This window comes from Macaca fascicularis, chromosome 5, assembly GCF_037993035.2.
Source record: "Macaca fascicularis isolate 582-1 chromosome 5, T2T-MFA8v1.1".
NCBI classification, from domain to species: Eukaryota; Metazoa; Chordata; class Mammalia; order Primates; family Cercopithecidae; genus Macaca; species Macaca fascicularis.
This window is the reverse complement of record NC_088379.1, coordinates 77,368,276-77,384,123: the sequence shown is the minus strand read 5'-3', so window position 1 is coordinate 77,384,123 and position 15,848 is coordinate 77,368,276. Positions and strand designations below refer to the sequence as shown.

Sequence of the window (15,848 nt, the reverse complement as noted above, 5' to 3'; positions counted from 1 at the left end):
AAATGTTAAGGAGGTCAAGTCTAACTCCAGTAAGCATTCTAATTCTAGTTTTATACTCTTTTAGAGCAGAAGTTTTAGTGGGAGAGAGAGAGGCAGTAATTTTTTTTTTGTTTTTTGTTTTTTGTTTTTGTGGAGACTGAGTTTCGCTCTGTTGCCCAGGCTGGAGGGCAGTGGCACAATCTCGGTTCATTGCAAGCTCCGCCTCCTGTGTGCACGCCATTCTCCTGCCTCAGCCTCCCTAGTAGCTGGGACTACAGGTGCCCATGACCACGTCCAGCTAATTTTCTTGTATTTTTAGTAGAGACAGGGTTTCACCATGTTAGCCAGGATGGTCTTGGTATCCTGACCTCATGATCTGCCTGCCCCAGCCTCCCAAAGTCCTGGGATTATAGGTGTGAGCCACCGTGCCCAGCCGAGAGGCAGTAATGTTTCTATTATTTAGAACTGAGTCAAGTTATTCTTAATAATTTAACAAACAATACATATGCATTTTGTTTTTGAAGCAAATGCTTATACTTGATGTGTTTGATTTTTTTAAACAGTTCTAGAATTTAGGCATCCAAGTGAATGTTTAGAATTTCTCCTTTACTAAAGGCTTTTAGAGTTCATAGATTAAATTCAAAAAATAGAAATCATTTTCTTACAAGAAAAAATTGAGAATAGATACTGTAAACTGATTCTCTTATCCTAGGCAGTTCTTTGGTTAATATTTGTTTCAACTAATTTTCCCATGTTTCTTTTCTTTCTGGTCATTTAGTGTTTAATTTCATTAACCAGTTTATTTTTGTCGTGGGGGTTGGGTATCTTCTAGGCTGAACAATGCCGCAAAATATCTGCCAGTTTACAGTCCCAAAGTCCCGAGCATCTCTTACCTGTGTTAATCCAAGCTGCCCAGCTCTGCCGTGAAAAGCAGCACACAAAAGCAATAGAGCTGCTTCAGGTAAAATAATTACTTGAATGAGGTGTCAGGCATTTGCAGCCTTGTTTCATTTTCATTGTGTTGTAATAACCTACAAGCATGTAAATTTAATGGGAAAACTAATCAGAAATGTACCACTACACAAATTTCAGTGGCATTTTAGTCAACAGCTTTGTTTTATATAAATTTCTATAATGTAAATATTTGTTATAAATGCTAAAGAATGCTGTTTTGTTTGGAGATCTGTTTAACCTGAGTTAGGGGATTGTTTCAGGCAATGACCTGAGTTAGAAGATTGTTTAGGCATGTATAATTCTAGAACATGCTTAACCTCTTTTGCAATTATCTGATCTCCACTGAGTTCCACTCCAGAACCTCAATTATGGAGATACTGACTTTGTTTTTATCAGCCCAAACCAGCTATTATATTGCATATTTAAATTTCTTGAATATAAACTACATTGGAAAGTTGGACAGGTACGATTAGGATCATCCGGACAGACACAATTGCCTAGCAGGCACACTCAGTGAAGAGATACCGCCCCTTCTCTCCCCCCAGCAAAAAAAAAAATCTATTTAGTAATCTTTATTACAGTTGACACTTTGTTTCCTTGAGTTTTGCATCCAAGAATTCAACCAGCCATGGATTAAAAACTTTGTGGGGGTCGCCTGGCGTAGTGGCTCACGTCTGTAATCCCACCACTTTGGGAGGCCCAGTCAGGCGATCGTCTGAGGTCAGGAGTTCAAGACCAGCCTTGCCAACATGGTGAAACCCCATCTCTACTAAAAATACAAAAATTAGCTGGGCATGGTGGCACATTCCTGTAATCCCAGCTACTTGGGAGGCTGAGGCAGGAGAATCACTTGAACCTGGCAGGCGGAGGTTGCAGTGAGCCGAGATCACGCCACTACACCCCAACCTGGGTGACAGAGCAAGATTCCGCCTCAGAAAAATAAAAAAGCACATTTTGGGGTTGGAAATGTATGATTGCCTCTGTACTCAACATATACAAACTTTAAAAATCATTATTCCCTAGATAATATAACAACTATATACATAGCATTTACATTATATTAGGTATTATAAGTAATCTAACAATGATTTAAAATGTATAGGAGTATGTGTGTAGGTTATACGCAAATACTGTACTTTTATATAAGGGACTTGAGCATCCTTGGGTTTTGGAATGCGGGATGGTTCTGGAAGCAATATCCCGTGGCCGAGGGATGATGGATTTCTCTGTTAGTGACTTACAGAAAACTTGACATTATTACACTTACTTTTAGAGCATACCTTTAAGAAAAAAAGTGGGCGTTGAATAAAAATTGTCCCAAGTTAAGATTTTGACCAGCAGCCAGAAGTTTAATATTTTAAAACTGAATTTAAAATCTTATGTAGCTGAGTTAAATAACTGTAATGTATACAATTAGATGTGTAAATTAAATGTGATTTTTTTTTCCCAAAATAAAAAAATAGGAATTTTCAGATCAGCATCCAGAAAATGCGGCTGAAATTAAGCTGACCATGGCACAGTTGAAAATTTCTCAAGGTATTATGGTTTTCATCGTGGTTAAAATATTTTAATGAAAACATGGTTGAAATGATTCTACAGTTGTGAACTATGTGATTTTAAGTTTTTTGTGTAATGGTAAAGCATAATAATTACTGTTTCAAACATGCAGCTAGATTGTATGATCTCCAACAGATTTAGTAGTGAGGTAATTGCCCCTTTTCACAGATTATTCCTAAATTATTAGAATGATTCTCAATCTGTGCCTTGAAAGTTCTGAAGCAAAGAATTCCTCTGTTCCAAAAGACCATACGTACTACTCAAATTGCCTGAGTATGTCACATGCAGAAATGCTTATGTCTGTCACTTGGTAATATTTGTATGACTACTTTGCATCATAGTTTTCAGAATTTCTTAGCTTGGCCCTTCATTCTTACTTTGTTTTACACTTTGCCACCTATGTCTTTGGGCTTGGGGAAAGGTAATAGAATTTAACAAGAACTGATGTGTTTGAATCTTAAAACTGCCAGTGTTTTTGTCTGTGGTTTTGATCTAACTTTGAATATCTAGAGCTGTATTGCCCAGTTTGGTAGTCACTAGCCACATGTAGCTATTTTAAGTTTACATTAGTTAAATTAAATTTAAAATTCAGTTCTTTGATTATGCTAGCCACATCTTAGAAGTTTAGTAGCTATGTGCAACTAGTGGCTGCAATATTGGACAGCACAGATATAGGACATTTACATCATCACAAAAGGTTCTGTCAAACAGCTCTGGTATAGAGTGTGAATTTTCGATAGGGGTGACAATTCGTCACAAAAATCTTAAATATTACAATGGCTGAAATGAAAATTTTATGAGTTGAAGGAGAGGAGTTGGCAGTTAGGGAAAAAATGTTTAAAGTGTCCTTAGTAGGGCAATAATGAAAACAAGGTTGAGACACACTGCAGATCTCCCTCTTATCCAATTCTCACATTTCTTTACTTTCCTTCTCTCTTTTTCCTTATTCTTAGCCCTGTCTTCTCTTCTTTGCCCTTTCCTTGATCTTTCCTCCTCGTGTGTTTAGTTTATTTTTTCAAGGATGATTTATTATCTTGAAATTCCTGACAGTCTGTCATGGTTTTTTGTTTCTATTTAAAGACTAGAAATTTTGAGTTATTGAGGTTTGCAGTGAGTACAAAATCAGAATTTAACACCATAGGAAATTTTCCATTGCACTCATATCTACAGTAACATATTTCAAGGCCTTTAGGGAAGGACCCCACTTTCAAGTTACAGCCCAAAAAAGAAGAAATAGAACTCAACAGACTGGGAGTTAAGAGACTTCTTTTCTGGTAGCAGCTCTGCCATTAACTTTCTTTGTGAACTTAAGCAAGGTATATTATTTCTTTAGAGCTCAATTTCCTTGTCTCTAACTGAATAGAGTTCACCATCCCCAGGCCCAAAACTTACATGTTTAGAGATGTTACAAAATATGACTTATGGTTGCTTTCCTAAGGAAAAGTAGTGGGAGGAAGTAAAATTTCTTGTATTTTTTTCATAATATGTGTTCTTCTATGTAATGCTGATTTTGTTTATTCTCCTAAGGTAATATTTCTAAAGCATGTCTAATATTAAGAAGCATAGAGGAGTTAAAGCATAAACCAGGCATGGTGAGTTTGAAACATCACAAAATTGAAAAGTAGTTGAATTGATAATTTATTTATATGTCTAATGTGTATTCACTTTATTTTTATGTGTAATATGTGTTCACTTTAAGGTAGGAGTAGTAATTATAATAGTAATGATTGTCTGGTGTAAATTTAATTTCATTCTCTGCTCTGGTATTGGTTTCTTATTCAGTTAAATGTGCCAGGCACTATTTAGGCCTTACAGTATCACTGAAAGCCAACCTCAAATAATCTCAGATCTGTATAGGGAATTTCTTAGCCTAAACCATTTTCATCGGTGTGATTTCTTTAAATTAGAACAGTTTTGTAATAGTGGCCAACAAATTTAGTTTTTAGTTTTCTGATTATTCAAATATTGCAGGTTTCAATCATTAATATAGCTGTGAAAGCATCTTTTCCATAGTATAAACTAATTCTGTAGTGCATCTTTTGGACAGGGGCTGTTTTATTCATGTTTTCATTCTCTAACATGGCCTCTGTGCAGTTGGCATTCAGTAAATGTAAAAATATGGTAGTGCTTTCCCTTGAAGATTCATATTTTAAGGATTGTGCTATAATTACTTTACCTTAAAGTCAAATACAGTATATGACTGAAATTAAAATGTTTCTGATATTTGATATATGGCCTTATTTTACCTTTCAAGGAATGTATCCATTTCATTTAAGTTGCTGACTTTATTGGCATAAAAGTTCTTCATTGTATTTCTTTATTATCCTTTTAATATCTATAGAACCTCTCTCATTCCTGATACTGGTTATTCATGTCTTTTTTTCTTTTTCCCTCTGATTAGCCTGACCAGAGATTTGTCAGTTTTACTGATTGTTCTTAAAGATCCAGCTGTTTGTTTCCTTTCTATCCTCATCTCCTACTGCTCATCATCCCCCTTCCCCTCCACTCCAGCTGTGTAGGCCTCCTTCCTGTCCCTAAGCGACACTAGGCACTCTTTTGACTGGCTTGAAGCAGCTCATGCCACGTGGGATTCATCATGAGAGTTCAGCCACTCTATGTATGCCTCACTGATCGTACACTTAAATGTCCAGCAGTGTCTTATTGTATAAACATTTCTAAGGGCTTATTCTCAACCTCTGTAGTTACCAAACCATTTGTGAACTGGCACTGCTTTAAAGGAAAGGTTTATTTTACAGATAACTACCTTCATATTTGGAAAACACAGTTGTTCATGGTATTTCTAGAAGTAAAGTTACTATGTTCTCTAAAGGGAGTAGCTTTCATGATAAATCAGGTACTAACAGAGAGCCTTTATTTGCTATTTTTTCAGTGTTTTTTATTTTCAAAAATGGTATTCTGGGAGTGAAGGGAGGATTCACTAATTTATACCTTTGGCTGTGTAGGTGTCTGCATTAGTTACCATGTACAGCCATGAAGAAGATATTGATAGTGCCATTGAGGTCTTCGCACTAGCTATCCAGTGGTATCAAAACCATCAGGTAAACAAATGGAGTAAAATGTTATGAGGGCATGTTTTTACATAAAAATAAAGAGGTAGTAGTGAAAAAATTCAGGCAAACTGAAGTATTACACGTCACTATTTTAAAAGTGAAATACTATTTAGATTATCAAATTCATTTTTTTCAGTATACCAGATCCCAATTAAGTTATTAGAAATAAGCAATGGCTGCAAAATAGAAAAATAGCTCATTTATATTTATTCAAGCTCCTTGCTGTATGTGTACATGTATTTGTTTATGTAATCTCAAGAAATAATAATAGTACATGATTGCATATTTAAGAGATCATCTTTAATAGCTAGAGAACCCGTGGGTGGTAGCAATTAGTACAACAGTAATACATGGAATAGTTGTTTATCATGTCTCTAGTAGGAATATCATTATTTCCAGTATGGATCTCTGCATAAGCAGTATCCAACTTAAAATTATACATAACGCTGTGCAGGTGGCATTTTATACTGTTAGCAGTGGAAGGGTATCAGTGCTCTGGGAAAGTATTATATTAAATTAATGTTTGAGAACTATGGTGGCATATCTTTAAGATTTGATTATTATAGGGGAATGTTTCCAGTTGTAGACACCAAATATATATAGGTTGTTTTCCAAATTTATCTGTTGGTGATTGTACAGTTAATAATTTGTCCACCTGCTTTCCTCTGCATATGTGGATGATTTTGTTGTTTCAGGCATTCAGTGAAACTTAAGATGAGGGATCTAATGCATCGGTGTATTTCTTAAAGGTCTAATGAATATAACTGCATTTACTTGCTAGATATTTAGCTTGAAACTTTTTTTTTTTCGTTTTATTGAAACTAGCCCAAATCTCCTGCTCATTTGTCCTTGATAAGAGAAGCTGCAAACTTCAAACTCAAATATGGGCGGAAGAAGGAGGCAATTAGTGACCTACAACAGCTATGGAAGTAAGCTCTGAAACATGGAGTTGTAGAAATAACACATTTATTGCTGCTACTTGATATGAGAGAGTTACTTGTTTATATTACTTTCTCCAGTTTTATAAACAGTTCAGTAATTTTCTTATTTCTTCTTTTAGACAAAATCCGAAAGATATTCACACCCTGGCACAGCTAATTTCTGCTTACTCACTTGTAGATCCAGAGAAAGCCAAAGCGTATCCTTTTGATTGTTGTTCCTTACAGCTCCTCGGTAGCACAATAGATCTCTTCTAATATCTGTGTTTTGACTGGAGCTTTTTCCATTGTAAATTGCAACTAACAAATCCTCCTTTTAACTAGTAAAACCAAAAAATGACAATTTGTTGATCAGTGTGATGAAAAATGCGGCAATAGATCCAACTTAGGGTTCAGTTTCATCCAGAAGCAAAAATGAAGTCAAAAGGGTATAGCGTCTTTTCCTCCAGGTTCAAGTTCAGCAGCAAGGAAAAGAAAAAGCATATTTTATGTGGGTAGTTTTGCATGATTCTGAAATCTTATTTTCAGATTCAACTACTTAGGTCACTTGCTTATCTCAAGTAGTTACTTGATACGCAAATTCGATGCCCTTATTGAGCTTGGATCATATGTGCTACTCTCATCAGAGTGTGTTCCTAAAACTGAGGTGGGTTGGTGGATGCTAAGCAGTCTCAAGATATAAACTTGATAGTTGTTTTGGAATGGAGTTTGTATTAAGCCACCACCTTGCTCCACATCACTGAGTTAAGGAATAGAGGATTAGATTATGACTCCTCATGTTCTCCTTTCAGAATACTGTGTGTACTATATAATTGATATGACTTGTAATTGTTATTGTATAGAAGATTTAGGAACATTTTTTGCTTTTGTTGAAGGTCATCAAGAAAAGACAGTCTTCCAGTGTCAATAGATACATTGGCAAACGTATATATATAAATGTGTGTGTTTGTGTATATTATGTTCCTGAACTCCTGTTCTATCACAGTCTTAGTAAACACTTGCCATCGTCAGATAGTATGTCTCTAAAAGTAGATGTTGAGGCTCTTGAAAATTCTCCTGGTGCTACGTACATTCGGAAGAAGGGTGGAAAAGTTACTGGAGATAGTCAACCAAAGGAACAAGGGTAATATTTTTCGTTGTAACATTCTCTAATGCTGATTTTAAATTAGACAAAGAATAAAAAATATATTCTTATAGAAATTTTGTATGAATAAAGTTCTAGTTCTCTTCATTTCTTTTCCATTTCTTTCACTGTGCCCAGCTCTTTGTCCTTATTTCCTTCCCTTTTCCCTCAGCCCAAAATTAACCTCTGGTATTAATTTAATCTATTATTCCAGAAATTTTTCTTTGTGTTTACACACACAGGTGGTTTACGAATATTTTCTTTAGATTAGTTTATTTTTTGTTATTTAGTTTCTTATTTGTTTGTTTGTTGAGACACAGTCTTGCTGTCTCCCAGGCTGGAGTACAGTGGCACAATCTTGGCTCACTGCAGCCTCCGCCTCCCAGGTTCAAGCAATTCTGCCTCAGCCTCCTGAGTAGCTGGGACTACAGGCTAATTTTTGTATATTTAGTAGAGACAGGGTTTTACCCTGTTGGCCAGGTTGGTCTTGAACTCCTCACCTCAAGTGTTCCACCCACCTTGGCCTCCCAAAGTGCTGAGCACTATAGCCAGTTGTTTTTTATAGAAGGAAAATTGTACTGTACTTAGTGTTTTCCACCTTGCTTTTATTTAATGAGTTTTAGAGATCTTTCCACATACTAAAATGTGGACATATTTCATCCTTTTTAAACACTCCATAGGCTGGATGTGCCTTTTTTAACCTATAAGTTATTGTTGTATATTTAGTACATCATTTAGTATATGATTTATTTTGCTGATTTGAAGAAAAGGTTAGTCGGTTTCATTTACTTACAAGAAGTCAGATTTTGACTCTTGTTTGTTCCATTGTCATCTTAAAAATATAGTTAGAGACCTACAGTAAAATGTTTTAAGATTTTACTTTTGACTCAGAATGAATAGAGCATGGAAAAGATAAAACATTTCCTTAGCTTTGTGACTTTCATAAGTTTTTATTACTTTCTCCTTTTTTGAATGCCTTTTGAAATCTAAATTTTTCCCTAACTTAAAAAAAACTCAGCAACAGTGACTGATTTCTTCCTAACAAACTCTGCATTTCATAAAAAGTATTGTCGTTCTCATAATAACTTCCAAAACTTTTAATAAGGAATTGGAGTCTCAAAGAGGTTACATTGTTCCAAATTCCATTTCATCTTACAATTATAAATTCAGTTGGATTTCTTAAATGGATTTTCAATTAAGTATGTTTACTATTTTTTTTTTTCTTCACCAAACAGGGTTGGGTAACAACTAAGAACATACAGTTCCTTCTTTAGCCTGGCATAGTGGCATTTGACTCTAGTTCCCATTACTAGGAGGCTGAGGCGGGATGATCGCCTGAGCCCAGGAGTTTGAGGCTCCAGTGAGCAGTGATTGCGTCACTGCACCCCAGCCTGAGTGACAGAGAAAGACCCCCATCTTTAAAAGTTTTTTTTTAAATAATCTTTCTTTTTGTTGTTGTTGTTGTTGTTGTTGTTTGTTTGTTTGTTTTCTTTTTTGAGACAGTCTTGCCCAGGCTGGAGTGCAATGGTACCGTCTCAGCTCACGGCAACCTCTGCCTCCTGGGTTCAAGCGATTCTCCTGCCTCAGCCTCCTGAGTAGCTGGGACTACAGGCACCCGCCACCACGCCTGGCTAATTTTTGTATTTTTAGTAGAGACAGGGTTTCACCATGTCGGTCAGGCTGGTCTTGAACTCCTGACTTCAGGTGATCCACCCGCCTCAGCCTCCCAAAGTGCTGGGATTACAGGCATGAGCCACCGCACCTGACTTCTTTCTCTTTTTTCTTAGACAATCATTAAGATATACATTGAATTTTTAAGCTTTTAAGTTTAAAAATAGTATTTTCATTAGGCATTATTAGTGCTCTTTATCTTACTAAAAGTTAGTATTTTGTTATACTAACTTTTGGATGTAAAGGTTTAGTTTCTTTTAACAATACACTATGTGATAGGTTTATGCTAGGTGTTGACCAGAAAATAAATCATGGTACTTGCTCTCAAAAGAACTTGAGCCCTGACGTGGTGGCTCATGCCTGTAATCCCAGCACTTTGGGAGGCCGAGGCAGGTGGATTACTTGAGGTCAGGAGTTCGAAACCAGCCTGGACAACATGGTGAAACCCCATCTCTACTAAAAATACAAAAATTAGCCAGGCGTAGTGACACATGCCTGTACTCCCAGCTGCTTGGGAGGCTGAGGCAGGAGAATCACTTGAACCCAGGAGGTGGAGGTTGCAGTGAGCCAAGATCGCACCACTGCACTCAGCCTGGGTGACAGAGTGAGACTCCATCTTAAAAAAAAAAAAAAAAGGAACATGAGTCTAGCAGAAGGAAATATATTTAAACAATAATTGCAATAAAGATTGCACCTGCTGTGATTGTACAGGGCATAGAGGAGTACACCGGAGGGAATAGTCACTTCTTCCTGAGGACAGTGGGAAGTTAGGAAAGGCTTCATGGAGAAGATGATTGTGTTGACTCTGAGGAAGATGAGGACGAGGTAGGCAAAGGGTGAGCTAAGGCAGAGAAATAAGAAAGAGCAGAGAACCGTTGGGAAATTTTAGTATGGCTGTGGAGTATAATTGTAGGGAGACAATTTAGAATACTATTGCACACTCTGGGTAAGAGATGAAACACTCAAGTAAGATAACAGTATGTTACATTTCTTGTTTGGGGTATCCTGAGGGAACTTTCACAATTGAATGACTTGTAGAATGAATTGTTGCTGTCTCATCTTTAGTTCACTGTTTCATATTTCTTGAGTTATATCACATAAGAATATATAGAGAGATGTATTTTTATGTTTTTCTCTGTTCACTAGAGCTTTCAGAATGCTTTTTTTTTTTTGAGATAAGAGTCTTGCTCCGTCACCCAGGCTGGAGTGCAGTGGTGCAGTCTCGCTCACTACAACCTCTGCCTCCTTGGTTCAAGTAATTCTCCTGCCTCAGCCTCCCGAGTAGCTGAGATTACAGGCACGCACTGCCACATCCAGCTAATTTTTGTATTTTTAGTAAAGACGGGGAACTCCTGACGTCAGGTGATACCTGCCTTGGCCTCCCAAAGTGCTGGGATTACAGATGTGAGCCACTGTTCCCAGCCACTTTCAGAATGCTTGACAATTATTATTATTATTATTATTTTTTATTATACTTTTAAGTTCTAGGGTATGTGTGCACAACATGCAGGTTTGTTACATATGTATACATGAGCCATGTTGGTGTGCTGCACCCATTAACTCGTCATTTACATTAGGTATATCTCCTAATGCTATCCCTCCCCCCGCCCTTGACAGTTATTTTGAAGTGTTAATTTGTATGCCCTTTTTAGTGCCTTTTTTGGTCAATGTACTTAATACATATTTTACTTACATTAAAAAATTAATAAACTCACAGGTTTAAAATATGAAAGATAAAAAAGTATAAGAGTAAGTTAAAAGTCTTCCATCCGTGTCTACCCACCTCCCTCCCAGGGCCATAGTTACAATGTAACCTGTTTTGCATCTCCTTCCAGAGATAATTCTTTGCATGTATCTGACCTACACGTGTTCTTCTGGCAAAAAATTTATTCTCTAAAGTCTTGCCAAACATAGAGTAACTTACCAAGGGATTGTAGATATTCATGCTTGTGCAAATTACTTTTTACATAGACTTAATGTGTGCCACTGAAAAAAATTTTTCAATGTAAACAATCTGTTTTTGAATTGTCACCTCTGTTTTCTAAAGTACCTTCCAAAAATTATAGTATCTGAAGCTTAATGGACTTTAACCTGAATCAAATCTTAACTAGTTTGTTAGCTTTGGTGAGCTGATACCAAGTCTTAAACCATGTTTATGATAAGTGCCCAACTAACTCTTACAGAGCACTTACTTAATGCTTTATAAATATTTTATCACAAAGATGGTAATGATTTTTTTTTTCTCTTTGTAGACAGGGAGATTTGAAAAAGAAGAAAAAGAAAAAGAAGGGTAAGGCATTAAAAAATCTTTATAAATTTTCTACAAGATAAATGTTTGATTTTAGCCCCATATAGAAATATTTGGACATAAATATACTGCCCTCTCTTATATCTTTGAAAACTTTTTATCTTGACTATAGCTAACATTTAATTTTATTCTATTACTTTAAAGATTGCAATTTACTAGTTTGCCTAGATTCAAATTGTTGTTCCCTCTTTTACTCTGTGACTGTGGACAGGCTATTTAATATACCTGCCAGAGTTTTTCATATGTGGAATGGAATATGATAGTATGTATCTTGTAGTATTAAATCAGATACTACATGTAAAGTTCTTAGAGTGGTGCCTGGCACAAAAGTAAGCCCTTACACATTATGATGTTTCTGCTACACATAACTACAAAATTCCATCAAACTAGCTTCAGAAAATTTACTGTTTATAAAGTTGGCAGTCTAGAGGAATGTTAGCATCAAGGTTGGTTGACTCAGTATTTCTCTCTCTTTGTTCTGCTGTCCACAAAACAGAATCCCATTAGAGTCATACAATGTATACTGGAAACAGTCAGGGCCACATACTTGTCATTTATATTCATCACAACAAAGAAGCCCTCTCCAGATTTGGCAAGTATTTCTCATTAATCTGATTTGGCCAAGTAGGTCAGTGTCCAGCCTTGAATTATTAACCAGGGAAATAACGTGCATTGATTGGCTTGGGGTGTGGCTTTAATCTCTGGAAAACTTGGGTGACATTACCGTGCTTTGTTTTACCTGGTCAGATGTTATCCTTGGAGCCACCCAAGTTCCTGAGGTTTTGAGGAATCTATTATATAAATCAGGTTATTTCTTGATTTTGCTCTCTGCCATCTTAGGATACGGGTTTCCCAAGACTTAGCTAAGTTTATTATTACTCCTCCATCTGTTTTCCAGCTACCAAAATTTTATTGACAATATCTTTTCTTCTGTTCTTCCTTTAATGTGTTTTATTACCATTTTAGTGGAGTTTGAGGAAGGTACACAAGCTAATGTTTGTATCCATTTCACTGTCTTTAACTGGAAGTCTTGTTGGTTTGTCACAGTACTTGAAAATTGGCAAACATTTAATATTTGTTTTGTGTATTAGTAATACTGCAAGGAAACAGCTGATAGCTGTAGGTGGTAATAACCTAAAATTTTACTTTCTTTTCTATTTTTGTAGTTTCCAGATGAATATTTTTTAAAATTTACAAGTGACATATGCTTATTCTAAAAACAAAGGTAGTTGATACCTATCATTATAGAATGGCATAAAGAGTGTAAAATTCCCTGCCCAGAATTCATGCTTGCGGCTGGGCATGGTGGCTCACGCCTGTAATCCCAGCACTTTGAGAGGCCAAGGCGGGTGGATTGTTTGAGGTCAGGAGTTCCAGACCAGCCTGGCCAACATGGTGAAACCCCATCTCTACTAAAAATACAAACATTAGCTGAGCATTACTCATGCGTGCCTGTAATCCCAGCTACTCAGGAGGCAGAGGTAGGAGAATTGCCTGAACCCGGGAGGCCAAGGTTGCAATGAGTCGAGATCACGCCACTGTACTCCAGCCTGGCAACAGAGTGAGACCCTGTCCCCATCTCCCAAAAAAAACATGCTCCCAAAGACAATTACTTAACATTTTTGTGTGTGTATATATGTATATATAGAATCAAACATATATCATTAGGTACTGAAAGTTGAACATAATATAATTTGTTTTAATCTTCACTTTAGACTGAATTGTGAAGAACATTTTTCCAGATTAATAGATGCACTTCACTTTATTTATTTATTTATTTTGAGACAGCTTCTCGCTCTGTCACCCAGGCTGGAGTGCAGTGGCACGATCTCAGCTCACTGCAAGCTCCACCTCCCAGGTTCACGCCATTCTCCTGCGTCAGCCTCCCGAGTAGCTGGGACTTCAGGCGCTCACCACCACACCCAGCTAATTTTTTGTATTTTTAGTAGAGGCGGGGTTTCACTGTGTTAGCCAGGATGGTCTCGATCTCCTGACCTCATGATCTGCCCGCCTTGGCCTCCCAAAGTGCTGGGATTACAGGCGTGAGCCACTGCGCCTGGCCTGCACTTCACTTTTTAACCCAATTGAATAGGTTGCTATACTGTAGGCATATTATAATGTAATCATCTTCATTGCTAGACATTTAAGTTATTTTACTGTCTTCAAGAATATCAGCCCACCCATACCTTGCCCTATCCATCTTTAAAAAAAAAAAGAAAGAAAAAGAGCGTCACAGAGAATATTCTCTTCTTAACTTTGTATCTCTTGGGTTTCTGCACGATAAATTTCTAGAAGTCTATACATTTCTAATGGTGCTGTCAGATTAAATTGCTCTCCACAAAGGCTATACCACTATACACTTCTCCTAATATAGTGTTGGTGAGTGCTTCTTACCATTTCACCAACACTAGGTATTACTGCTTTTAATATTTACGAGTCTGATAGAGTTTTTTACCCTTCTCATTTTTAATTAGTGAGGGTGAACATCTGTTCAGAAGATGAATTACTTTCCTTTCTCCTAACCTACCTTAATTATAACAGAGTCCATTTTTCTTTGAGTAATTTACATATTGATCGGCAAGAATTCTTTTATATTAAGGATTTTTTCCACTCTTCTACTATATACTTTGTATTTTAAATTTTTTCTTAGAAATATATTTTTTACTAAATAAAGATTTTAAAATTTTTATATAGATGTATCTGTGAAGTCTTTTTTTTTTTTTTTTTTTTTTTTTTTTTTGAGACGGAGTCTCGCTCTGTCGCCCAGGCTGGAGTGCAGTGGCCGGATCTCAGCTCACTGCAAGCTCCGCCTCCCGGGTTCACGCCATTCTCCTGCCTCAGCCTCCCGAGTAGCTGGGACTACAGGCGCCCACCACCTCGCCCGGCTAGTTTTTTGTATTTTTTTTAGTAGAGACGGGGTTTCACCGTGTTAGCCAGGATGGTCTCGATCTCCCGACCTCGTGATCCGCCCGTCTCGGCCTCCCAAAGTGCTGGGATTACAGGCTTGAGCCACCGCGCCCGGCCTGTGAAGTCTTTTTCTTTATGGCCTCTGAATTTTTTTGTCACGCTGAGAAATAAGGCCTTTTCCCCCTTCGATAAAATTCAACACCCCTTCATGCTAAAAACTCTCAATAAACTAGGTATTGATGGAATGTATCTCAAAATAATAAGAACTATTTATGACAAGCCCACAGCCAATATCATACTGAATGAGCAAAAGCTGGAAGCATTCCCTTTGAAAACCGGCACAAGACAAGGATGCCCTCTCCCACCACTCCTATTCAACATAATATTGGAAGTTCTGGCCAGGGCCATCAGGCAAGAGAAAGAAAGAAAGGATATTCAAATAAAAAGGAAGTAAAATTGTCTTTGTTTGCAGATGACATGATTGTTTATTTAGAAAACCCCATCATCTCAGCCGAAAATCTCCGTAAGCTGATAAGCAACTTCAGCAAAGTCTCAGGACACAAAATCAATGTGCAAAAATCACAAGCATTGCTGTACACGAATAATAGACAAGCAGAGAGCCAAATCATGAGTGAACTCCTATTCACAATTGCTACAAAAGAATAAAATACCTAGGAATACAACTAACAAGGGATGTGAAGGACCTCTTCAAGGAGAACTACAAACCACTGCTTAAGGAAATAAGAGGGGACACAGACAAATGGAAGAATATTGCATGCTTATGGATAGGAAGAATCAATATCGTGAAAATGGCCATACTGCCCAAAGTAATTTATAGATTCAGTGCTATCCCCATCAAGCTGCCATTGACTTTCTTCACAGAATTAGAAAAAACTACTTTAAATTTCATACGGAACCAAAAAAGAACCTGTATGGCCAAGAGAGTCCTAAGCAAAGAGAACAAAGCTGGAGGCATCATGCTACCTGACTTCAAACTATTACTACAAGGCTACAGTAACCAAAACAGCATGACACTGGTACCAAAACAGATATGTAGACAAATGGAACAGAATAGAGGCCTCAGAAATAATGCCACCTATCTACAACCATCTGATCTTTGACAAATCTGACAAAAGCAATGGGAAAAGGATTCTAGCCATATGCGGAAAACAAACTGGACCCCTTCTTTACACCTTATACAAAAATTAACTCAAGATGGATTAAAGACTTAAACCTAAGACCTAAAACCATAAAAGCCCTAGAAGAAAACCTAGGCAATACCATTCAGGACAAAGGCACAGGCAAGGACTTCATGACTAAAACCGCAAAAGCAATGGCAA

The 15,848-nt window shown here is 37.0% G+C and overlaps 1 protein-coding gene across 1 annotated transcript in view; it reads left to right on the top strand.

Moving 5' to 3' along the window:
- The window catches only part of SRP72 (signal recognition particle 72), a 36,086-nt gene that overhangs the window by 15,920 nt on the left and 4,318 nt on the right, over positions 1 to 15,848 (top strand). The window contains exons 10-17 of the mRNA XM_005555226.4: positions 812 to 940; positions 2,397 to 2,469; positions 4,018 to 4,082; positions 5,454 to 5,549; positions 6,387 to 6,490; positions 6,622 to 6,699; positions 7,485 to 7,622; positions 11,546 to 11,583. Coding sequence (XP_005555283.1) covers positions 812 to 940; positions 2,397 to 2,469; positions 4,018 to 4,082; positions 5,454 to 5,549; positions 6,387 to 6,490; positions 6,622 to 6,699; positions 7,485 to 7,622; positions 11,546 to 11,583 — 721 coding nt within the window. The remainder of the gene's footprint in view (positions 1 to 811; positions 941 to 2,396; positions 2,470 to 4,017; positions 4,083 to 5,453; positions 5,550 to 6,386; positions 6,491 to 6,621; positions 6,700 to 7,484; positions 7,623 to 11,545; positions 11,584 to 15,848) is intronic.